General features: G+C 55.5%; 6 protein-coding genes across 6 annotated transcripts in view; 4 read left to right on the forward strand and 2 right to left on the reverse strand.

Moving 5' to 3' along the window:
* Nucleotides 1–2,036, forward strand: part of MONBRDRAFT_31054 (uncharacterized protein) — a 7,086-nt gene extending 5,050 nt beyond the window's left edge. Inside the window, exons 15-17 of the mRNA XM_001742403.1 lie at nt 138–1,218; nt 1,325–1,440; nt 1,571–2,036. Coding sequence (XP_001742455.1) covers nt 138–1,218; nt 1,325–1,440; nt 1,571–1,612 — 1,239 coding nt within the window. The 3' untranslated portion in view covers nt 1,613–2,036. The remainder of the gene's footprint in view (nt 1–137; nt 1,219–1,324; nt 1,441–1,570) is intronic.
* A 19-nt stretch (nt 2,037–2,055) lies between these two features.
* MONBRDRAFT_35727 (uncharacterized protein) lies at nt 2,056–8,022 on the reverse strand (the record flags this gene model as incomplete). Its single annotated transcript, XM_001742846.1, has 5 exons — nt 2,056–4,739; nt 4,885–5,582; nt 5,717–5,984; nt 6,097–6,263; nt 7,926–8,022. The coding sequence occupies 5 exons, from the start codon at nt 8,020–8,022 to the stop codon at nt 2,319–2,321; spliced, it is 3,651 nt and encodes a 1,216-aa protein (XP_001742898.1). The 3' UTR covers nt 2,056–2,318.
* Nucleotides 8,023–9,407: 1,385 nt separating this feature from the next.
* MONBRDRAFT_5451 (uncharacterized protein) lies at nt 9,408–12,165 on the forward strand (the record flags this gene model as incomplete). Its single annotated transcript, XM_001742404.1, has 6 exons — nt 9,408–9,517; nt 9,664–9,769; nt 9,851–10,033; nt 10,270–10,351; nt 10,571–11,964; nt 12,077–12,165. Coding segments are annotated over 6 exons (1,964 nt in total), but the record flags the coding sequence as incomplete, so codon positions are not given.
* A 621-nt stretch (nt 12,166–12,786) lies between these two features.
* Nucleotides 12,787–16,728, forward strand: MONBRDRAFT_31056 (uncharacterized protein). The gene is made up of 17 exons (XM_001742405.1): nt 12,787–13,025; nt 13,219–13,301; nt 13,387–13,458; nt 13,554–13,612; nt 13,732–13,838; nt 13,913–13,994; nt 14,099–14,206; nt 14,359–14,483; nt 14,581–14,750; nt 14,886–14,970; nt 15,059–15,199; nt 15,295–15,338; nt 15,424–15,558; nt 15,752–16,006; nt 16,108–16,172; nt 16,288–16,482; nt 16,568–16,728. The coding sequence occupies exons 1-17, from the start codon at nt 12,788–12,790 to the stop codon at nt 16,635–16,637; spliced, it is 2,034 nt and encodes a 677-aa protein (XP_001742457.1). The 5' UTR covers nt 12,787; the 3' UTR covers nt 16,638–16,728.
* A 723-nt stretch (nt 16,729–17,451) lies between these two features.
* On the reverse strand, nt 17,452–20,336 carry MONBRDRAFT_22586 (uncharacterized protein; the record flags this gene model as incomplete). The annotated part of the gene is made up of 6 exons (XM_001742847.1): nt 17,452–18,281; nt 18,410–18,488; nt 18,580–19,782; nt 19,912–19,989; nt 20,019–20,178; nt 20,311–20,336. The coding sequence occupies 6 exons, from the start codon at nt 20,334–20,336 to the stop codon at nt 17,452–17,454; spliced, it is 2,376 nt and encodes a 791-aa protein (XP_001742899.1).
* Nucleotides 20,337–20,798: 462 nt separating this feature from the next.
* MONBRDRAFT_22587 (uncharacterized protein) lies at nt 20,799–22,174 on the forward strand (the record flags this gene model as incomplete). Its single annotated transcript, XM_001742406.1, has 6 exons — nt 20,799–20,885; nt 20,992–21,125; nt 21,233–21,360; nt 21,449–21,576; nt 21,691–21,759; nt 21,854–22,174. 6 exons carry the CDS (start codon nt 20,799–20,801, stop codon nt 22,172–22,174), a joined length of 867 nt encoding a protein of 288 aa, XP_001742458.1.
* Nucleotides 22,175–22,366: the final 192 nt, after the last annotated feature.

The following is a 22,366-nucleotide window of genomic DNA, read 5'->3' on the forward strand; positions in this document are numbered from 1 at the left end:
CCCCCCCCCCCCCCCCCCCGCGCGCGCGCTTTCTCAGACCGTCTTTCTGCCTTCCCGAGCTTGGGGGCTTCGTCATGTCAGTCGACTCTACCCCTCACGGCCAACAATCACTCAAAATCGCTCCACCGTGCGTTTAGGAATTGATCAAACGCACGCCCGATGCCCACCCAGAAAAGGCCAATCTGCCTTCGGCACTCAAAGCCGTTGAGGAGCTGGCCAAATACATCAATCAGAGCAAGCAGGAATATGAGAGTCTCAAATCCATTGATCGCAGCTTGAACCAGTACAACGGCAAACCCTTGGTGGAGTATGGGCGCTTGGTGAAGGACGGTGATCTAGGCTTTCGCAATATGCGCACGCGCGAAAAGCTCAAAGTTCGCTACATCTTCCTGCTCTCCGAAGCCGTTATCGTTGCCAAGAGCAAAGGCTCGCGCTTCAACTTTAAAGCCTGCTTGGAACTCTTGGACAACATGGAGCTGGTTGAGGCAGACTACCCGGCTGACGAGCCTCAGGATGGTACCCACACACACGCCTTTGGCCTCAAACCTGCTGATGCCCGGGCCCCCATTTACTTGTTTGCTGCAAAAAATCCCAACACAAAGAAGAAATGGATGGCTGCCTTCCAAGACTGCATCGATGCCATCCGGGATGCCAAGGTGGCGCCTCCAGAAGTGAAGCCTCGTGCTAATCCAACCGAGCCAATGGGCTCGCGGCCTCTGCCCCCCAAGCCCGTGGCCCCTGCAGCTTCACCTGGAAAATACTTGGACTGGACGCCCATGGGCCCGCCCAGCTCACTGGGTAGCCCACCCCCCACTCCTGCCTCTTCACAAGGCCATGCGAGTCACGATGATTTCTCTGAAGACCAATGGTTTGCTGGTGTCATGGATCGTGGACAGGCTGTCTCCGTTCTTGCTGGCATGACTGATGGTGCCTTCTTGGTCCGCGAGAGTGTACAGCGCCTTGGCGAGTACTCGTTGAGCATCATGTATCGTGGTGATGCCAAGCATATCAAGATCAACCGCAGTGGCAACAAGTTTGACGTGGCTCCGGATTCAAAGGCATTTTCCACCGTTCAGGATTTGGTGTCGTATTTCCAGCAGCACAGCCTAAGCCGTCACTTTCCCGGCATGGACACCACACTTCGAGTACCGTATCGACAGGCACAACTCTCAACCGCCACCACGAGCAGTGTCGGCAAAGCCCGCTCGCGTTTCCCTTGTGCGTCTGACACGGTGGCGTTGTGCTATGCTTCCATGCGTCCCCATGCTCCTCCCCGCGCTGCGCCGCTTTCAGTTCGTCTCAACCGCGTGTGGCGTGTTTACAGACGTAGCACGTAATCCCGATGAGCTCAGTTTTGAACGTGGTGCTGACATTATCATCACCAGCCTTGAAGAGGCAGATCCTGGCTGGTGGCGTGGCACCGTGGTGGGCACCAGCGAGGTATGAGCGTTTTTGTTTTTGTTTTGTTTCCTTTGCTTGCCTCCGCATGGCCATCCGAGGGCAAACGTGCCTTTTTGACTCTCATCCGCGCCTTCTTTGTTCAACTATTTGATCGACTGCTGTCATGTAGGAGGGCATTTTCCCCGCGAACTTTGTTGAGCGACTGACATAGCCATATCCTTGTCGTTTTGTCCTGTCTTGTGCGTCAATGTTCTTTGCCTTTAGCCTTTCCTGTGACGAACTGAAGCAATAGTTGTACCTCTCTGGTTTCTCTGTCGCGTTCAGCTTTGTGACAAGCAGCTTGCTTGTATGCTCTTCCCGGGTATCAATCTTTGAAGCGTAGCCTCCTCCACCCTCTTTTCCTATTCGTTTATAAAGTCTTTTTGTCTGCCTTCTTGTTTAAGTGTTTTCTTGGGTGTTTGGTTAACGTGCTCGGTTGACAAACCCTGCTGGTTTCCGCATCGTGACTGCTGCTCCTTTCATGTCTGATGTTTCTTTTTGTTGTATCGTCCCACATGTCGCGCTTTGGCATTGCACTGAGCTTGGTCAACAATGACTGTCACTTGGCAAGATTTCAATCAACCCCCTCCCTCTGGATCTTTTTCAGACTCTTCTCCGCACAATTTCGATTTGCATCAAAGAGGAGGTCAAACCTTTATGAAAGAGTATGCTTTGCTGGCTGGCCCGTCATGCCAAAGCGAAAGAAAAAAAAGTAGCTTCACACGCACACGGCTCTATCTGCCCCTTGCAAATACTTGACCTTGCGCGCTATCTTCATCACTGCGCAACGATGAAACCCATGAGCTGAAATTGCGGGCTGTTGAAAAAAAAAAAAAAAAAAACCTCGGTTTATTCGGTTTATGCTCAGAGAACCCTGTTTATCGACCACGACGGCCAGTGCCACGAGTTGGGCCCATGGCGCGACCGCGGCCTCCGCCGCGACCGCGACCGCGGTTCATGGGCATACCACCCATGGGAAGGCCCGGTGGGAGGCCCATGCCACGATGCGCAACGTCAGGCATACCCACATGCGCAGCAGCCTGCATGTGCGTCTGGGAAAGACCTGGTTGGTGCTTGTTGTCGGGCACGCCAGCGCCATAGCCCATGCCACCCAGGCCAGAGCTAGGTACGTGGCTCGTCATGTGTGGATGCTGGTGTTGCTGCGGCATGGAATGCATGGCCTGAGTGGGATACGAGGAGGACTGATTGTAGCCCAGAGCACCGCCCGCAGATGCAGACGAAGTGCTCGTGGGATACAATGAGGCGGAGTTGTAACCAGTGCGCATGGAGCTGGCCATGGAGCTGGCCCCGCCTGGCGCACGGCTGGACATGGGATCCTCGTCAAAGTAGCTGCTCTGTGGCACGAAGGAAGCATCCGAGTAACCATGGGGTGGCAGGCTGGAAGAGTACAAGCTTTGTCCTGGGGCCTGATGAGAATTATGGTAGGACATCTGCTGGAGGAAGGGTGCCGCTGGCGGAGGCATGTTGTACGATAGTGAGGGCACAGGGAAGGAATGATATCCTGGGTTGGTACCATATGTAGCGTATGTGTTGGTCTGGGTGGATGGACCAGCAAATCCGTAGGGCGAATAGGCCATGGAACCGCCGTGTGCACCAGTGGCGGGGCGAGGCATGACGTTCTGAGCCACAGATGAAGCCATGATCGGGGCATTGCCCACTGACTGGTGGCGACTCATAAAAGGCTCGGCATTGGCATTCAGCGAGGAATCAGCCGGGGCACCGAAATCAAAAGCGGGCAACCCAGATGAGTTGTTGCTGTCCCCGGCAGAGGAGGCGGGCATACCCACGGCACCCTTGGTGTCGGATTCGGAGGGCACGCCAAAGGTGAAGTGGGAAGAGCTGGAGAAGCCTGAGCCATCGGCCTTGGTGGCCTCAAAGCGAGCCGACGGCGAGCGCGCCATGCCTGCCGCTGATGCTTGATCGGTGGGACCCAGTGGGAGGGACCACACATTCTGGCCGTGGGCATTGGAGCTATCCGAGGACGGCGCACCCCACTGGTCGCCACCGGCCCAAACACGCTTGACGGCATCTTCATCAAAGCCTGATGCACCAGCATCATCGACCTCAATCTTCGCCCGGGGCTTGCCGGGAGCAGGCAGAGTAAGCGGCATCTTGGCACCCAAGTCATCCGACTCGTCGTCCGCAACTGCAGCCGTGGAGGCTGCCAAGTCAGCATCTACCTCATCATCATCATCCGCCTCATCGGCCACCATGGCAGCCACATCCGGCAGGTCATCGTCCACATCAAGGTGGTTGTTGTCGAGAGTATTGGTCAAGTCGGGTTGGTTCCAAGCCTCGCGAGCCTTTTCCAACCGATCCTTCTTGAGACGGGCTTCCTCGGCCTGCTTTTGCTTGCGGCTCTTCTCCTCCTCTTGACGGCGGCGCTGCTCCTCCTCATGTTGGCGACGTCGCTCCTCCTCGAGATGCTGGCGACGACGCTCTTGCACCTGAGCCTTGGTGAGAACAGTGGTGAAGCCATCATCCTCATAGGCATCGGCATCAGCAGTCTCAGTCGCAGTGGCAGTCGCATCCAGCATCACCACTCCTTCGGTTCCAGCAAAGCGATCGGCGGTGTTCTTCTTGGATGCAATCTGATTGAACGACGCTTGCAATTGATCACCGGCAGCCAAACCCAGCGTGGAGAACCCGCCAAAGGCCTTCTCTAGCTTGCTGCGCTCCTCCTGCTTGCGCTGCGCCTCCTCCTCAACACGGCGTCGCTGGCGTTCGGCGGCCTCGGCTTGGCGAGCCTTGGCCAAGTTTTGCTGCTGCAGCTGTTTGGTGATGTCCTCCAAAGAAGGTCCCAAAGACACGCCTGGGGGTGGCATGTTCACACTGTCGGAGCTGGCGCTGCCCTTGCCATTGGCGCGACCAGTCTGGCTCAGTCCAGGAGCAGGGCCAGATGCAGGTTTGCGCTCACGGGTACGACGAGCTGGTGCTTCTTCCTTAGTCTGGGCAGGTGTTGTGCGCTGCGTGGCCGTAGGCAATTGGATGACAACTTCAGGCTCATCAAAGCGAGCACGTCCACGGACAACCTCATCGGTTCGTGGGGCAGGAACCTCTGGCAGTTCATGGCGCTGGGCCAGCTGCACGCGCTCGGTGCCATCTGATCCCTGTGAGCTCTGGCGCTGGCGCGCACTCGTCGACGACTTGAATCGACGACCTGTGCCAGCCCCGGCTTCGCCCTTGCCATCGGTCCAGTCAAAAAGCTCACGCTTGGTGACCGTGCCGCGAGAAGCGGGGTCGGCGACCGCATATGCCGATCGGGCGGCCTCGGATGTCTACACGAGCACGCATCAAGTCAACATTCGGGTTCAAAAACAAAAAAAAACCCCCGTTTCAAACCCCGCCGAAAAACCGCATTTTGTAAGCAGGGCGCACACAAACTCGACACGCAAGCAAATAATGGTTGATTCGGGAACGTACAGCAGTGTTGCCAGTCTGCCAGCTGTGAGAGTCGGCATTCGAGGCTTCGCGAGGGTTGGCGGGTGCAGTGCGAGCAGCGGCACTGCGCCAGTCGTCACGATCAGCAGTGCGCCAGGCCGAGCCAGTGGCGCTTGATGAAGTTGCCGGGGTTGGGCCGGGTAGGGTAGGTGGCGTTGAGACCGGTGCTGAAGCTTGACTCGGCGCTTGTTTCAAGACTGGCGCTGGAACTGAGGCTTGCTGTGGCTGTTGCTGCTGCTGTTGTTGTTGTTGCTGCTGCTGCTGCTGCTGCCAGACGACCCCTTCAACGGGCACGGCATCATCGGCAGCAGGCGGCCGTACCTCAATGGGCAGGGGCAGGTGTTCAAAGCGACGTTGAAAGCTCATGGCCACGACGCCCGGGCGGGGCAATTCACCGGTCCAAAACTGATCGCCCATTTCCACTGGCAAGATCAACGAGGCTTCCTGGACAATCTCCTTGGGCTGGGCGCCAGGTCGCGCCTTGGCAACAGCCTGGAGTGTGGGGTCTGAAGCAGCCCAGTCAACGACGGCTGTCTTGGCTGGACCGTTTACAGGGGCCTTGGGGGCAGCCTTCCACACGTTAGTAGGGGGCCCCGAGGCCGCGGGAGCGGCCGGGGAAGGGGGACTGGCAGGGGCAGCAGCGGGGGCAGCAGACGACGACGATTTCGGCTTGCTCGTGCCTGTTTCAAGGTGATGAAGCAAAGTGCTGTCAGTGAGGGGGTTTCAGGTGTGAAGCGAAAAACACCTGTTTGGCCTGTTGACCTCTACGGCCCAAGAAGCGGGGAGGTGGTGACATCAAAGACCAAAGGCGTACCAAGAAACTGTTGTTGGAAGTCGTCATCATCGTCGGCCCAATCGACGCGCGAGGTCATGCGCACGGTAGGGCCAAGACTAGCCACTGGTTTGGCACGAGTGGGCGCGGCCGTCACACGAGGACCTCCAGACAAGGCAGCTCTTGTGGTGGCAGCGGCAGTTGCCGCGGGCTTGGGGCGCGGTGCGGCGCTGCTCGTGGTCGTGCCACGCAGGGAAGGGAAGGTGGTGCTGTCGGCACCAGCCACAGAGCGCGTGGCCGTCGGCTGGGGCTGGATGAGAGTGGCCGGGGAAAAAAAAAAAAGAGTACAAATTTGAACAATGAGCTGAGGTCGGTGGGGATGGAGGAGGGACGCGAGTTCGGGGGGAAGGGACAAATGGTACCTCGGTTGCTTTGCTGACGGTGGCAGTGGTGGCAGCAGGCTTGAATCCCCATCCCATGGCGCGGGGAGCGCGCGCCACGTTGGTGCTATCCGAGCTTTGACTCTCAGCCCGTCGGCTGGGCAAAGCGACGGGCACCACATTGGGCCGCCGGGGCGCCTTGGGCGCGGCTGGAAGAGAGCAAGGGTGTGGTGAGCACGACCGACTGGTTGTTCGGAGGAGACGGGTTGCCTGTGGGGTGCATGGGCTTCAGGTGTTAACGTACCAGCGCGGCTATTGCCGCGGCCTCGTCCGCCGTATCCCATGATATGGGGGACTGTGATCACTGAGATGTGGTCGAGCTCAAGGCGTCAGAAGACAAGTGTCGCGGGCGGAGATTCTTGCAGCAGCAGCAAACGGGATCAGAAGCAGTACCACGCAGTGGTGGACAAAGGGAGCAGGCGCTCCGCGAAAACCCGGCCTGGCACAGGAGGTGCTGATGGTGGTAGGTGGCAGCGATCCAAATCAACGTCACGACCGAAATGACACACAAGTTTTTGCCCCACCGGCAGCGCGACCCGGGACTCTAGCGTTGCTGAAAGAGCCTCGGCAGCAAACCCGCCAACAACGCACGCCCACAGAAACGCCCTTGAGGCAGCACGCACGAGCAACCTGAAAAAGGTAGCCACCTATAAGATCAATCCAAACCGGCAGTTCAAACAGGGCTATCAAGGAGCCGCTGCCCTCCCTCGCCCGGTGCTGGTGCTGGTGCTGGTGCTGGTGGCCCTCAACGCGGTTGGACTGTAGTGCTGTAGTGACGTGACTGTGCCTTAGAGGAGTTGAGTGCGTCTCCGTCTCTCTCTCTCTGTCTCTGTCTCCTCTGTCTCGCTCTCTCTGTCTCTGTCTCTGTCTCTCTCTCTCTCTCTCTCTCTCTCTGTCTCTCTCTTCTCTGACGTTTGGTAATGGGATGCCACAAGGGCTGAATGGACGACTGTGCGATAAGATGTAAAGGTGGACAAGTCAATTGCATCGTTTAAATCATTCAAATTTTCACAGAAGAGCGTTCTTCTCTTGTCAGATAAAGGAACTAGCCGTTATGGAACTGGAAAGAGAGAACTCAGGACAACAAGGCATTGGCGGTGAGCGGCGGAAGCTTGGATGCAGTGGTGCGGGGGGCTGGCATGTTTGGCCAGAGGGAATAGACGCGGGTCGCATTGAGTAAGCGCGTTTCCCAAGCTGCCATCTTTTTTCACATGCAGACGGCACCAAACCGTGAGATGCAAGGAGCGGTGACTCGCACCTCCAAGAAAAGTTTGATCGAAACGAGTCACAAGGGGGCATTGCCGGTTGGCTGATGCACAGATACAACGGATACCGCATACTCGGGATACGAACCGTTTGTGCAGTTTGCAGGTTTCCATGCTCAAAGCCCAACAAGTGTGCCGTACCGTGGATCAGCACGCGCTAGAGGTAGAACCAAGGGCATCCCAGCACCGGCAAATGAAGGTTCAAATGGGCTTGGCCGCATAGTTGACTGCTGGGAAGACGGAAACTTTGTTGCTCAAGCCAACACTTTGGAATGTATGAAGGCAGTACAACTGCGCACATCCCAGACAACCCCATCACCAGCAAAGCGAGTCACAAACCTGAAGATGGGCATGGGGACACACCTCCAGGTCGCGCGCATCACTCAAGACGCGCGCGGGACACACCATCAGATCACCCAAGTCTGCACCTCGGCGTACTTGACTCCGACTTTGCACGCCTGCCAGCATTCCGGGGAGCTAAGCACGGCTGGCTAGTTCGGGCTGGGCCACACCTGAACACCTGCGTCCATTGACATCATGACGCACCGGCAAAGGAGAGAACGTCGGTGACTGCATCTACACGGCGATAGCGCAGGTTATGCTCGCGGATGGTGGCATCATCGGCCACGTACAAGCCCACCATGGCTCCGTTGTATGGCCGACCCAAGCAGCGTCCGATATCTGCAAACTGCAACCAATTCTTGTGTCAACCTGGCCCGTGCTGTTTCTGGGGAAGCTCCGCCCCCTCGTACACACACACACACACACACACACACACACACACACACACACACACACACACACACACACACACACACACATGTGCACACGAACGCCAACTAACCGTCTGCCGCAACCCCGTCGCGTTGAGCTGCTGGAGTGCCTGCCGAGGCAGTCCCACCACCCGCGCCCGCATCATCTGTGTTTAAAATGTCTGACAATCCCGTATGCAATTCGCCTTGACGCAGTTTATACCAAAGTTGTGGTTTATTGTCATGTTTTCGTTGTACTTCAATCAGTATTTTACGCAAAGATGCAGATTGTAATGGGTTTTATATATGTAGCATGTTGACTTATATCCTCTAATATGAAGGTTAATGCAGGAATATTCCGAGTTAATGTCAGTGCTTGATGTGCTACTTGTTGTTGTGGCATTTGCGCGCGCTCTCTCTTCTCTCTTCTCTCTCGCCGTGTTTCCGCCCCTTTCGGCAGTGAGTGGCGGAGGTGCACCGTTGGCTCCGGCACACGTCTCTGTGTTCGCGGTGGTAACGACGTGTCTCAGCGTCTGTGCTTCGGTCTGAGGGGGGGAAGCTGTCTGCCCCACATCCTGGGTGTGGGGCAGCTCGTTCGCTTTGGCGCCTGATCTTGAATGCAAGGGAGCATTATTGATATTTCTGACCAGCCCAACCTCGTGCAAACCTCGTGTGCTCGCGTCACCGGCAAACAAGACACCCATTCATCATCATCATGGCGTCGCGCGAGGTTTGGCATCCAATGCCCTCACCCGCGTGTCCTGTCAGTGTGTTGGCCCACCTCACTCGACGTGGCCGTGATGGTTTTGCCAATCGATTCGCAGGTTTTGGAGCTCTGGCATTCATCTTGCCAGGCCTATCGAAAGAACGATCTCACTGGTATGTTTGGGACATCGCTCACGCCGCCGCGGTCGAATGAGATGTCGGTTTAACGACACGAAAACGACACGACCCCACCTTGCCTCATCCAAACCCCGAACAACACCCCCAGGCGCGCTAGGTCATTTACAAAACATTCCTGAAGACCATCAGACAGCGCGACTGTACGTGAACCAGGGCATCATCCTTGGCCAACGCCAGGACCATGCTGGTGCAACCCAAATTTTTCGCAAAGCATGTGTTGCCGACCCCCATCTTGCTCTTGCCCAATTTCAACTGGGGCACGCCCTCTTCACGACTCAGCAGTATCATGAGGCACGCATTGAGATCTCAGGCTTCTGGCTCGTAACTTTTGCTCCGTAAGCGTCTCATTTGAGCCATGGCTCTACCTTAGGCCATGACGGCTTTTGCCCGTGCTCATGAGCTTCTGCGTGGCGCCAAGTTCATCGACTATAAACAGCTGGGCCTCCCATACCGCCTGTGCGCCTGTGAAGTGGCCTTCAACGCGTACGTCAAGCCCAAGATGCCTCCATCCTCTCCGTGTCACCTGGTGGTCTCACAACAAGCTGCTGCCTCGCCTTGTCTTTGTCTTATGTTCTCTGTCATCCCACTCTGTATGGAACACCACAACCCCACAACGCTGCTCACCACAGATCCCTGGCAGCGCAAAAGGCCAATGAGACCAGCAAGGCCGAACACTATTCCCACATCGCCCACGACAGCTCTACCCATCTCACCGACGCCCATCGGTCCCTTGCCGTGAGCAGCCACCATTATGTCTTTGGCTTGCAAGTTTCGACTTGGATGTCCCTTCTCATACCATCGTTCTTCTGACAATAGACATCGGCGCGCAGTGAACCCTTTGTCCTTTCGAGTCGAATCGGTATCTTTGAGCCACCCGCCGCCAAGGTGAAAGGCCTCAAGGCAAAACAGTTCATGGGCAAGAGCGAATTTCGCGCGGGTCTCTATGCGGACGACAAAGATGTTGGTTTCGAGGGCGACCGTGTTCTGGAGAAGCTCGACGTAAGCTAGCGTCGCCCCCAAATCAATTCCAACACCTGGTCCCTTGATGTCCGCCTCATAGCCGCGTGGGCCCTGGCTGACGATAGGCACAAGCTCGTGTCGAGGCCAAGAAGCGTCTGTTCAAGCCTGATCGGCCCGCCATTTCTGTGCGTCCATCCGTGCCCGTTGGCGCACCTCACCGACCAAAGCCTGGCCTACACCCCCTCACCTCGCCCCTCCGTATCATGTGTACACAGGCTGAGGGCTTGAAGCGCTTGGCCGTCAAGTCGCACACGGCCAGTGCTGATGTGGCTGTTGGGACACACAAGGTTTGTGGCGGTGCGGCAACGGCGACAAGGCTAAAGCGTGACTGTGGCTTCACACCCTCCAATCGTGTCTGTCCCTGACCATCCGCCACGACTCGCGCAGGCTATTTATGACTTTGATCCCGAACAGCCCGAAGACCTGGGTTTGCAGGAGGGCGACAAGGTAACACTTTTGGAAGAACGCGACGAAGGCTGGGCCTACGGTACGTGGTTGTCTGATGTCACCTACCAGTCTGCCACAAATCGGACGGAAGATGCGAGGTCACTCCAATCTGCTGCCGCACCACGTACTCACTCGCGGTTGCGACAGGCGTCAACCAACGCTCCAAAGCCTCGGGTGTATTTCCCATCAGCTATGTGCAAAAGCTGACCAAGGCGGAGCGCATGCGAGCGCCGCCGCCCGCTACACGGCCGCCACCGCCTTCACTTGGCGGTTCGCATCCGGGGTCTGGTCGTGCTTCGCCTGCATCCCCGTCGTCGTCATCCAATGCCTCCTCGCTGAGCCGCAACGGCAGCACTCGTCCACCACCTCCAACCAGCAGCCCCCCACTGTCCTCCTCCCCGCGCTCATCCTCGGGTGTGGCGAGCGTGGTTGGATCTGCAAATCGCCTGCGACACAATGATGTCAGCACCGGCGGCGTTCCCGTCGTGGCCCGTGCTAGTGGCAAATCCAAGCCACCCCCGAAACCGCAGCTGCCCGGTTCGATTCGATCCAACAAATCTTTTGGGCGCTCCTTTTCAGCCAGCGATGCCCCTGCATCGGATACCCAGGCAAGCAAACTGGATAAAGCGCCACTTCGCCCTCCTGCGCCATCGGCATCTGCGCTTTCCAGCTCCCTGCCTGGACCCACTAGTTTGACGGATGATCGTCGCGACTCTGAGCAATTGGCCAATTCTGAATTGGCCGATGTTTTTGCAAATCGCCAGAACTCGCTACGTCGCGTCTCCAAAGATGCTTTGGAGACGGATCAGCCAAACGAGACCGGTCAAACCCAAGCAGCCACCGTTGCTGAACGACGCAAGCTGCTCATGAAGAACTCCAATCGGATCAAGGAAGAACCCGCTCAGAGCCCGGATGTGCGCAAGACAGCAGGGTCGAGTGCCAAACCCCGCCTCCCCGCCAAGCCTGGGCCCCCTGTCAAGCCCGTCATGCCAACAAAACCAACTGGACCACTCAAGCCTCCCATGTCCGAGAAAACAAGCACTGTCACGTCAAGCACCGGCTCGGCCTTCACGAACAGCTCAGGCAAATCAAGCGGGCCGACGACGACAGCGTCGACCATGCAAGCTGTCCCCGCTCCGTCGACACCCCACGAACCGCCGTCGCTCATCGAGAAAGGATCGATTCGTGACCGCGCCAAATTGTTTGCCAATGACAACGCTCCAGGATCCGCGACCGGTGGTCTGCCCGTGCCCAAGCGCTTCCAAAAGTCGACGTCATCCCCAAGCCTCGGCACTGCTTTGCCGAATGACAAGGTGAAGACAGGCCAACCCATACCTTTTCTTGAGCCAGTTGCAGCTGTCCCGGCGGTCCAGGATAATCAGATATTGGTGGAGCTGCATCACAGCAGTGGGAGCAAGCACATTGCTGTCGAGAAGACATCGACTCTGCTGCAGCTCGAAAAGGTAAACTCATGTCGTCAAGGCGCTGTGTGGGAGGAAAGGTTTTTTTTAAGGCACAACCAAGCGTGCTGGTACCCTAAACCATTCTAGACTCATTATATTGACACAATTGCAGGAAGTTGCCGTGGCACTGAGCGATGCCAAGTCTGCCTTGTGGTACAAGCCGATGGCAGCCGCGCCTGAACTCAAGATGACAGACCAAAGGTGTGTATACATGTGTGCACGCATTGTTGAGACTGTGGGTGGTTCCCAGCAACTTGTTTGCAGGCTCACGTTTACGGTGCTCGGCTCTTACTCTTACTTTGGGTGGTGGTGAGTGCAGCCACGTAGACTTTTGGCTATCTCTGGCGGCAGCCAATGACAACAAGCTGGCTTTGTTTGTCCATGCCTAAGTAACCACCAATCACCCAAAGGCGCTTGATATTTGATCTAATTGTTGACAGGCTGTTGGCTCACCATTGGTCCCAAGCTGGCTTGAGACCGGCCGAAACCCCGACTGTCTCCACTCGTTTATGTTTGTTGCTTTGCTCCTACGAATCCTTTTCTGTGCGCATCGACGGCGTTCTCGGCAATTGAGCCTAGTTTTTGATGATACTGACCCCATCATGTCCAACTACATCAACAGGACGCACCAGTCCCTTTACGCACAGTCAGTCCCTGCGACGAAATAGGGCAAACGGGCACCTCACACGGACCAGAATAGCACACACACATCAAAGAAAATTATACTCAAAGAGCTTTCTTCTTCTTTTCTTCTTCTTCTTCTTCTTCTTCTCTCTCATACACGTGTCCTTTGGGAAATTTTCTTCTTTTTTCTTCTTTCAAGATGCTTCCGGCAACAACAGCTCGTCGAGCGATGGCGCTGGTGACGGGGCTGCGACGACCACTGCTGGCGCGTGGCAGCGTGGTGGCTCCGATCCGCAGCTGGCGAGGCCTGCATGCCAGTGTCACCAAGGCCAGTGAGAACACTCCTGCCGCTGACCTCGAGCATCGGGAGAGCCACACGTTTCAAGCCGAGACTTCCAAGCTTCTCAACATCGTGGCCTCCTCTCTCTACAGTGAACGTTCGTCTAGCTGAGCCCCTCTCTGGTCCCTGCAGCCCCTGAACTCGTATCAGCACCTGGCCCTAGGCGATGGGCGCGTTGCACACTTTGGGTGCATGCGGTTGTTTGATGCAGTCTGCTTAAAACATAAGCAAAACACTTTGTTCGATGATGCGCCCCTCTCACCCTGCTTGGTCATCCATCCGACTCGTAGGTGAGGTCTTTGTCCGTGAGCTCATTAGCAATGCGTCAGATGCCTTGGAAAAGCTGCGTTATATCCAAGCCACTGGCCAGGATGTGAGTAGGCGCAACGCGCTCAACCCTGTGCCTCCAGCTAACATGACCCACTGTGCACTCATCTGCCCTTGATCTGTGAACACAGGTGGCTTTTCCCGAGACCCCGCTGGAAATCACCATTGAAGCTGACCAAGAACGCAATACCCTCATCATCTCGGTTGGTGACGCAAATTTCGATGCCAATGGAAGGCCCACCTCCTTCCACCCTGACCATAGCCTCGTTATCTCAATGACGGCGCTTCCTGCATTCAGGATACCGGTATTGGTATGAACCACGACGAGCTCGTCTCCAACTTGGGCACGATTGCTCGGTATGTGTGCTAGAATTTCTGAGAAACAGCTTGGTCCCCACTTGGCTTCGTTGGCGCTAGATCCACGGAATCACACGCCAGCCATTGATGATGCCGTGCCTCGCGTGCTCGCCGCGTAGCTCGGGCAGCAAAGAGTTTATGGAATCTTTGGCCGACGGCGCCCAGACCGGCGCCGCTGATGCGCGCGAAAAGATTATTGGACAGTTTGGTGTGGGTTTTTACTCTGGTCAGTGTTTGCATGCTTGCGCAGTAACCGGCTGTATCGATCTCTGGGGAAACTCACACATCAGCTTGATTTAGGTTTCATGGTAGCGGAAAAAATGACCGTCTACACCCAAAGCCACGCTGCCACGGAAAAGGCTTGGCTGTGGGAGTCTGAGGGGTGCGTTCATCTGCGAGTCTGGTGCCCGTGCACCCTTGTGACAATATGCCTGGGCCCGTTCGGCGCTCACTTCTGTCATTACCATGTGTTTGTTGTGTACAAAGCTTGGGGAGCTACACGGTTGCCCCAGCCAGCCAAGTCGTGCGTGGCACACGCATTGAGCTCAAGCTGCGCGATGATGCCCGTGAATTTGCCGATGCCGGCCGCATCAAGTGAGTATTTTGACGCGTAGGAGGGCTGTGCTTTTGCAGCAGAGATTCACACCCGGATCGATGCTGGGAGACTCGAGCTCGGTCAAAATGGCGCGACCGCCCATACTTTTTGAGTGGTTGACGACCGGGCATACGTTCATTTGTGCGTGCAGGGATATCATCAAGAAATACTCCAACTTTGTCGGCTTTCCCGTCAAGGTTAACAATGAAGTTATCAACAGCATTCAGCCGCTTTGGACTCTTCCGGCCTCGTCTATCACCCCCGAGCAGCATGAAGGTCTGTCTGAAAAGCACCTTTACACACTTGTCTGCTCATTTGGGCCGTTGAGGCGATGAATCAACTCACTGGTGCCCGTCTTGTTTTTCCCAATTAGAGTTTTATCGTTTCATTGGCAACAGCTACGATACTCCCCAATTTGTCATGCAGTACTCGGCCGATGCACCTCTGATGATTCGCAGCTTGCTCTACACCCCCACAAGCAACCCAGAAACTTTCCTTGGTCCCGGTCAGGTGCAGATGCAAATCTCCCTCTACTGCCGCAAGGTATGCAGCAGCGCTTGTGTTATTACAAATGCCCCTGCGCAGGCCTTTGCATTCAAGGCTTGATTTTCTATTTTTCCTTTTTACTTACTCCGTATCCATCGCAATGACGGTGGCTGAAAATGGCCGCCCTTAAAGGTCTTGATCAGCAACGATTTGGAAAAAATGTTCCCGAGCTGGATGCGCTTTGTCAAGGGCGTGGTGGACAGCGAAGACATTCCTCGTCAGTGGCACCGCCCTTCAAGAGTGGCTGCATGTTTATGGACCCTGACTCATCTCGCTCAATCCGTGTCACTTGACTTGTCACACAGTCAACCTGTCTCGTGAGATGCTTCAAGATTCAGCCCTGATCCGCAAGATTGGCAATATCGTGGTGGGCCGTTACATCAAGCATTTGGAAAGCCAGATCAAGGAGGACCGAACCAAGTTTGAAGTCTTCTTTTCTGAATTCCGTAGGTTTTGTGTGGCTTGTCATCACTTCTTGGTCAGACATCTCCGTGTGCCCTTACCTCAACTGCAACTAACTTGGATTCGTGCACATGCGTAGACCGCTTTTTGATGGAGGGCATGATTACCGATTATGCTCACCAGGTAAGATGATTTTCACGCCATGCGATGGCCCCACGCTTTGTCCCAGTTCTAATGATGCTATGAACTGCTTGCTTGACAATTGCAGAAAGGATTGTCTCGCCTCTTGATGGCGGAAACGAGCACGAAGCCAGCCGGGGCCATGAGCACCTTGTCTGAGTACATTGAGCGGATGCCGGAAGGTCAAAAGGAGATTTATTATGTCATTGCCAAGTCTCGTGAGGTACGCGTCTGGCATCTTTGGCATCTTTGGCATTTTTGGCACCTTTGGAGTTGCAAGTTGGCTTTCCAGCCGTCTTCTGCCGCACGTGTGGTCTCGACTGCAGTGCCACCGCTGGTTGTAGCGCATTTGCAAGCCTCACACCTCATTTTTCGACCTCCGTTGCTCTATTATTTATTGCCATGGCTACCCCCAGGCGGCCCTGGCCTCGCCTTACATGGAGATGATGAAGCACAAGGAGAGCGAGGTCCTCATTTTCACGGACCCGGTGTACGACCTTGTCCTGCGCCAACTCAATGAGTTTGAGGGCAAGGAGATTCTCTCAGTTGAATCCTCCCGTGTCGAGTCAGAGTCGGAGGAGAGCAACGGCGAACTTTCTGAGACTGAAGCCGCTGCTTTCAAGGGTTGGCTCAAGATGACGATCGGCGACACTGCCGTGCGTGAGATCAAGGTAGGTCAACAATCCAGCCGGTACTCTGCTTGATGAAGGATGCCTCAATGCGACAAGCTCAAATGGCTCGCTCGTTCCTTGGTGGCCAATTTGTCAACCAGACATCGTCGCGCTTGGTGGATACGCCGGCCATCATCGTGGACCATGACAGCGTGGCACTGCGCCAGTACGTGCATGACACTCTTGGTCGCGCGCTGGCTTGCACTTTGGGAAACTCTGTTTGTTTGCTTTTTCTTTTACTCACTTTTCTTCTATGCGATCTCATATTCGCGCTTTTGCAGGCTGCAGCAAATGCAGAACAGTGGCATGGGTTTGACGCTTCCGCCCCAGGTGCTTAGCATTAACCTCAAGCATGACGTAGTCAAGGGTATCCATGAGATGTATCAGAAGGACTCTGCGAGTGATATGGCCGCACTCGCGGCTCGTCAGCTATTTGTCAATGCGCAAATCGCCGCCGGTCTTGTCGACGATGCCAAGTGAGACTGGATGATGATTCTCCCCCTGATCAAGCGCCTTTTTGCACCGTTTCGTTTGTTTAACATGGCGTGTTTTGTTGCACAGGAATCTTCTTCCTCAACTCAGCCAGGTGCTGCAGGAGCTTTGCCGTGCAAATGGACAAGCCGCCCAGTAGTCGTGGCCCTTACTCATTCAAGTCATGACCGTTGATTGATCCTTTCGTTCCGGAGCTGGCCATAACAAAAAATTGAGAGTGCAATGTGTTGATGTCTAAATTCAGGCAAATAGTGGAATGCAAATGCACAGCAATCATTATTGAGACATTTTATGATTTGAAACACTTGGATCAAAACATTGTGTTGTGTTCCTCTGCTTCTCTGATCTGGCTGGTATCACGATACCACCAAAGCGCACCTCACTTTGGAAAAGAAAAAAAAAAAAAAAAGAACCATCAACTGCCAAAAATTTTTGTCAAGAAGCAGCGCAGGATATATGTGAGCGTCAAATCCGCGCTCATCCACTTTGCCTCTACTCGCATGTGGTTCAAACAATCAAACTCTTGCAACTAAGTGGCCAGGAAGAGTCAGAAAGGAAGGAAGAAATTGAAAGAGAAAACGGTACACCAACACACTCCTTCTCGCAAATACGTTTTCAACATGAATTGACGAAACCAAAGACTGGAAAAATCCCGGTCAACGCCTATGGATGGTCGGGTTGTGCTTCTTTCGTCAAAGCGACATACGCGTAAGTGGCGTAAGGTCAGGAGAAAAGGCGCATTACCAGACAAACAAAAAAAAAGGAATTTGATCAGCTACCCCTTCCATCGTGATATCAGAGAAGGGCAAGACACGCGGTCTTGAACTCAAGAAATCTGGGGCCAGCCCAGCTCAAAGGCAGCTTGTGCAGTGACTATAGGTTTGCATCTCTTTTAGTGTGGAGCTGGCGCAGCCTTGCTTGGAGGAGGCGGGCCTGCAAGAGATCGTCCGCAATCATGTTACAGCAGGGTCAATGAACAAGAGAAAGAGAGAGAGAGAGAGAAAAAAAAAAGTGAGCCAAGTTGAACGAAAATAGCATGAGCTCGCGAGAGAGCGGAGGAACGTACGAAGGCCGCCAGTAGGCTTGGCAGGAGGAGCAGGCTTGAGTCCTACTCGCACGGCCAAGCCTGCAGGCTTATTCGGCAGTTGAGGTTTTGTCCGTGGGGCTTGGTTGGTCTGCGGCTTGTTGGCACTGGGGGGCTGCAATGCTGGGCGCACCGGGGCGCTGCTCGGGGTCTCAGACTTAGTCTGGGCCGTAGAAGCGTGGTCTGAAGTCAAGTCACGGCCAACCTTGCGTAATGCAGGCATAACAAAGCCCGAAGACGGCGTCGGCGGAGAAGGCGAAGTCTCAGGTGGTGGTGGTCGGACACGATTCCCGCCCGATGCTGGAGGGGCGGGAGTGGAGCTGGGTGGTGGCGGCCGGGGTTGTGCACTAGCTCCGGGCGGCTTGCCTGCAGATGGGGGTCGTAAAGCGGGCGTGGAAGTCTGTACCGGCGGCTTTTTTGTTGGGGGGACTCGAGACTGAGCTGGGGGCGCGATGCCGGGTGCAAACTTGGCGCCTAGTGCCGAGGCAATTGAGGCTGCGTGCTTGTTGACATTGCTGGCCGGCGAGGCTGGCAGTTGTGGACCACTGTGGCCAGTCGCAGGGCTGTCGGTATCCCCGGCATTGGGAATGGATACGACCCGTGTGAAAGAGGCTTTGTCGGGTGTCGAGATGTTGGGACGCTCTGCAGAGGCTCCGCCAGTGTTCATGCTCTCGTTTGCCGATAGAGCAAGTTCTTCGGCTGATTGGGTCGCGCGCAACCAAGCAGAGGTGTGACAGAATGGTAAGATGTGGCGGTTTCTCAGATGGCAGGAAGAGCGTTCATAAGCCAGCACGGGAATTTGCAGTGGCAACCGTCAGTCCACGTACCGGCTCGAGCAGCGGCCTCCAAGGAAAGGTCGAGGCTTTTGCCAAGTTCTTTGATGAGAAGCGGGTACTTCAAAACACGCTGTTGATAGGGGAATCATCCCACCACACAATTTTGATGAGCAGGGGCACGACTCAACGGCAAAAAGATGGCATGATGCGTTTGAACAAACCTGAAAGGGGCGCATAAAGTAATTCAGGGTGGGTTTGTTGAGTTGGGGCATTTTGGCTTCAAACTGTACAAAGGCACGGTCCTCCAGTTTGTCTTGGTAAAGGGCCTGGGCCGCAGGCAGACCAGCGCAGTAGCGGCCGTAGCAACCACCAAAGCCGCCTAGGTGACGGGCTAGGATACCATCGAGTTCCGCAGGCGCAGCACCCTCCAAATCAGCCAGCAGCGGCTCATGAAGGGGATGTAATTCAGCCCAGTTTCCAAAAAATGTTTTGGCTTCGGGTAGTGTGACCACGGCCCGGAGGCGCACGAAAAAGTCATCGCGAACCGAGGCCAACATGGCGACAAAGTCGCGCTCCGTCATGAGGAGCTCCTCGAGAGGGTTTTTGGGTTTTGGTGCCTTGGGACCGGCCAGCTCGAGCATCGACGCTCGGGCCGGACCTTCATGGGCTTCGTCAATCAGCTCAAAGTAGTCCCTCCCGAGCAACCCTTCGCGGTTTTGATAGCGAACCTCAGCCCAACCATCCTCGTACTGTACTAAAACCTCGATAATGTCATCCACACGCACGGTCATCTCGTCCTGCTCCTGGGCAACGTAGTCCGCTACTACCCGAGCCAGCGGGCTTTGCTGTGACGGCGTTGATGAGGCGGAGGGGTGCGAGGCTCGCTTGGGACGCAAGGTGACGGTGCCACCGTTGCTACTGTTCGACAGGCCCAGGCTAACTTCGTCTGGGAAGACCAAAACATCTTCGGGGTTGGCCGCAAGGACGGCGCGTTGTTGATCGGCGCCTGTAGGGGTAATGAAGAATTTAAGCGTGGTGGCGATTTGACGATCGTCGAGGGCCAGGCGCACAAGGGTGTCCAGAAACGCCTTGAGCTTGGGCTGTCGATAGAGGGCAACTTCATGAACGCCGCTACGCTTCAAGTAAATCTTGCGTGTGAGACGAGGGATGGCTTCTGGGTTGGCCATGAGATTGAGAAGCGTCTCGCGCAGGGCGTCGAATTGGCTGTAGCGGCGCCAGACGCGAACGACCAAGCCCGAGGCATGTGTGACGACCACCTCATACACATAGTGCTTGTTGCGCCCGTTGTTGTCACGGCGCTTCTCTGCCGTGGGAATCTCACATAGAGATACCGGATCAACCTCCATCGCACAGGCGCGAGAGACGCCAAGGCGTGCGTTGAACCGCCGCTCACCCGGCCAGCCCTGTGACGTTGGCGCCCCCGCGGCAAGGCCAGACCAGACGTCTCAAGTCACACTTGAAACGTACTCTCGAAGAGGGCCTCCCTCTTCGTCTTGCTACCATGAGAGGGAAGGCAACCAATGCCCGCTCACCGCCTTGTGATGGCACGGTTCTTGTTGCTCGTCCCAGATAACGCTGGCAGCAAAGGCAAAATAAGCGCCAGGAGCTCTCTGTGGGGGCTTTCAAGCAAGAGGCAAACCAGACAGTCAGGCCAGATGAGCTCTGAGCCACTTGCTCGCCGCTCCCCGCGACGTCGCGAGGCTGCTCCAGCTGCAGTCGAGCCACACAGCGCAGAGCGCGCGACAGAACACAGAGAGAGAGAGAGAGAGAGAGAGAGAGAGAGAGCGAGCGAGGATGAGCTGTAAGAGAAAGTGAACCGAAAATCACACTTTGGTTCACTTGTTGAGCTTCTGTCAGGTTCTGTGCGCTTCTTGTATTGAATCTCTGTGTGATATCACTTTCAACACGCTTTCTCTGCTTTTGGCTTTTACTTTGCCTTATCCCTCACGTCCAGCATAGCCCTTGTCTCTGTCTTTGCACCTGCTGTGGGACGTATCTCTTGCGGTTTCCGGCAGTTTGCTTGTGTTGCTGCGCCGCTTGAGCTTGAGCTGCTGGCTCCTCGAAGTGGCCCTGAGGTCCAGCAAGATTTGCTCCGATCGCCAGGCTACCGACTCCTTTTAAACTCGAACTCGGAACTTGACGGATCGTTAGGACGCCGCCATTGCTGGGCGTGTAGCTGGACAAGCGCCCTTTCCAGCAAGTTTACCAGCAGCGGGTAAGCAGGCTAGATCGAGAAAAAAAAAGTGCTTGGCGTGGCGGGGGTCCACGTCACTGAAGCACAGGTGTGCAGGGAGAAAGAGGGGGGAGAAAGAACAGGGCCAGCAGTCTTTGGCATGGCACTTACGCACCGCTGTCAAGATAGGAGCTGTTGCCGATTCAGGAGGCTTTTGCTTTTTCGCTCGTGGTGCCACTGTGCGCCATGGCTTCACATGGCCGCCGCGATCAGCTGTCGCACACGGGCGACCGGACCGCGACCGAGGTCGTTGTGGCGCTGATCAAAAAGCCCGTAAGTAGAACAGTGTTTGGCTTGGCAGTTTGCCGCTCATCACGGCTCCAGCTGTGCTCTGCATTCATGACTGCCTCGCTGTCAACAATACTGGCGGACTGCATAGGCTGTTGCAACTGGTCTATCGCTATGGCTTCTAGGCTTGTACTTTTGCCTGTTTGCAGCCGCACCAGTTACCATCACCCCAGAAATGGAACGGAACTTCTTCAACGAGCTTGATGCAGCCCAGCGTATCCCGGGGTAGGTGCCTATTCTCAGCGCTTTGCTATGGTGGCGCTGTCACCACAGTGGCTGCCTCCATGGACGCCTCACTTGATCACTCGTCTCGTCTTGCATCTGTCTGATAGCCTAGCCAAAGCTGAAGCAGATCTCAGCGCCATTGAAGCTGAGATGGATGCCTACAAAGTCTGGTTCTGGCGCTTTCGACCCGAGTATCGGGCTCGCGTCGAAGCCTTGCAGCCCGAATACGATCAAAGTGGGATGGCGCCCCGTTGAGTTGCTTCTGGCGTTCCCTGCCATGCTACCCACACTTTGGGCTCATGACGGTGATTGCCTATTGCTAGTTTATGCCACATATTCCGAGCTTGACACTCAGCGACGTCAACAAATAGCTGATGCGCAGGGCAAGCTGGGCGTCTGGTCCGAATTTGCCGTCATGGATGTGCGCCAGCGTTTCTGGGACCTGATGGGCGTACGTCGGGCAAACACCGTTCCTTTTAACCTGAAAGAGCGGATCTCTCTGCTGACTGCGCCTTCTCGTTTTTTTGTTTTCCCTCATTTTAATCTATTCTTTTTCCATGCGCAGATGTCCAAGGATTCAGCCAAACGCAGTACCTTTTACGGGGCTCTTTTTAGCATTGGGCGTCGTGATGAGGTAACGCTCGTCTTGAAGCAGGCTCGTGCAGTCTCTACTTTTTTTCTTCGTCTCATCAACCACTTTGTGGGGGCATCCTTCTGCATGTGCCTAGGACTTGGTGTCTTTTTTGCTACGCATGTTTATTGACTTTATCATTTCGTGGATCATGGCTTTGGTGATGGCCACCATATTCTTCGTGGGCGTTGTCATCGACGTGATCATTGCATATCAAGCATCTTTTCTCTCCGCCATCGCCTTCTTTGCCGTGGCCATGTTGGGTGCCGCAGCCATGGTAGCCACGTTCATCTTTCTGTTGGCCTCACCCGTCATTGTGCCTCTGACAATTGCCACGGTCTGGCCGGAACGCCTGCGGGGCTTCACACGCACTGCACCTTCATATTTGCATGAGCCCCGACGGCCGCACCAGGATTAGACCTGGAATTGATATCGGGTACGGTCTGCGACAAGGTTTCATATCGGTCTTCACTAAATTGGGCAAACCGGATCTTAAATCATGATCAAGAATTGGAGTTTGTGGCTCAGCCACGACTGGAGCGAGAGAGTAAGAGAGTTGAGTTGAGGGGGTTGAGGTTTGCCAGACAAGAAAACTAGACAAAGGGGGCAG

Source organism: Monosiga brevicollis, genomic scaffold (genome assembly GCF_000002865.3).
Source record: "Monosiga brevicollis MX1 MONBRscaffold_2 genomic scaffold, whole genome shotgun sequence".
Classification (NCBI taxonomy): Eukaryota; class Choanoflagellata; order Craspedida; family Salpingoecidae; genus Monosiga; species Monosiga brevicollis.

Excerpts from the sequence above, each read along its gene's own strand:
- MONBRDRAFT_31056 (XM_001742405.1), top strand. The coding sequence starts at position 12,788 with ATGCTTCCGGCAACAACAGCTCGTCGAGCGATGGCGCTGGTGACGGGG. Across the intron at positions 13,302-13,386 it reads TCCAAGCCACTGGCCAGGAT|GTGGCTTTTCCCGAGACCCC; the intron begins GTGAGTAGGCGC and ends CTGTGAACACAG. Across the intron at positions 14,207-14,358 it reads GCCGATGCCGGCCGCATCAA|GGATATCATCAAGAAATACT; the intron begins GTGAGTATTTTG and ends TTGTGCGTGCAG.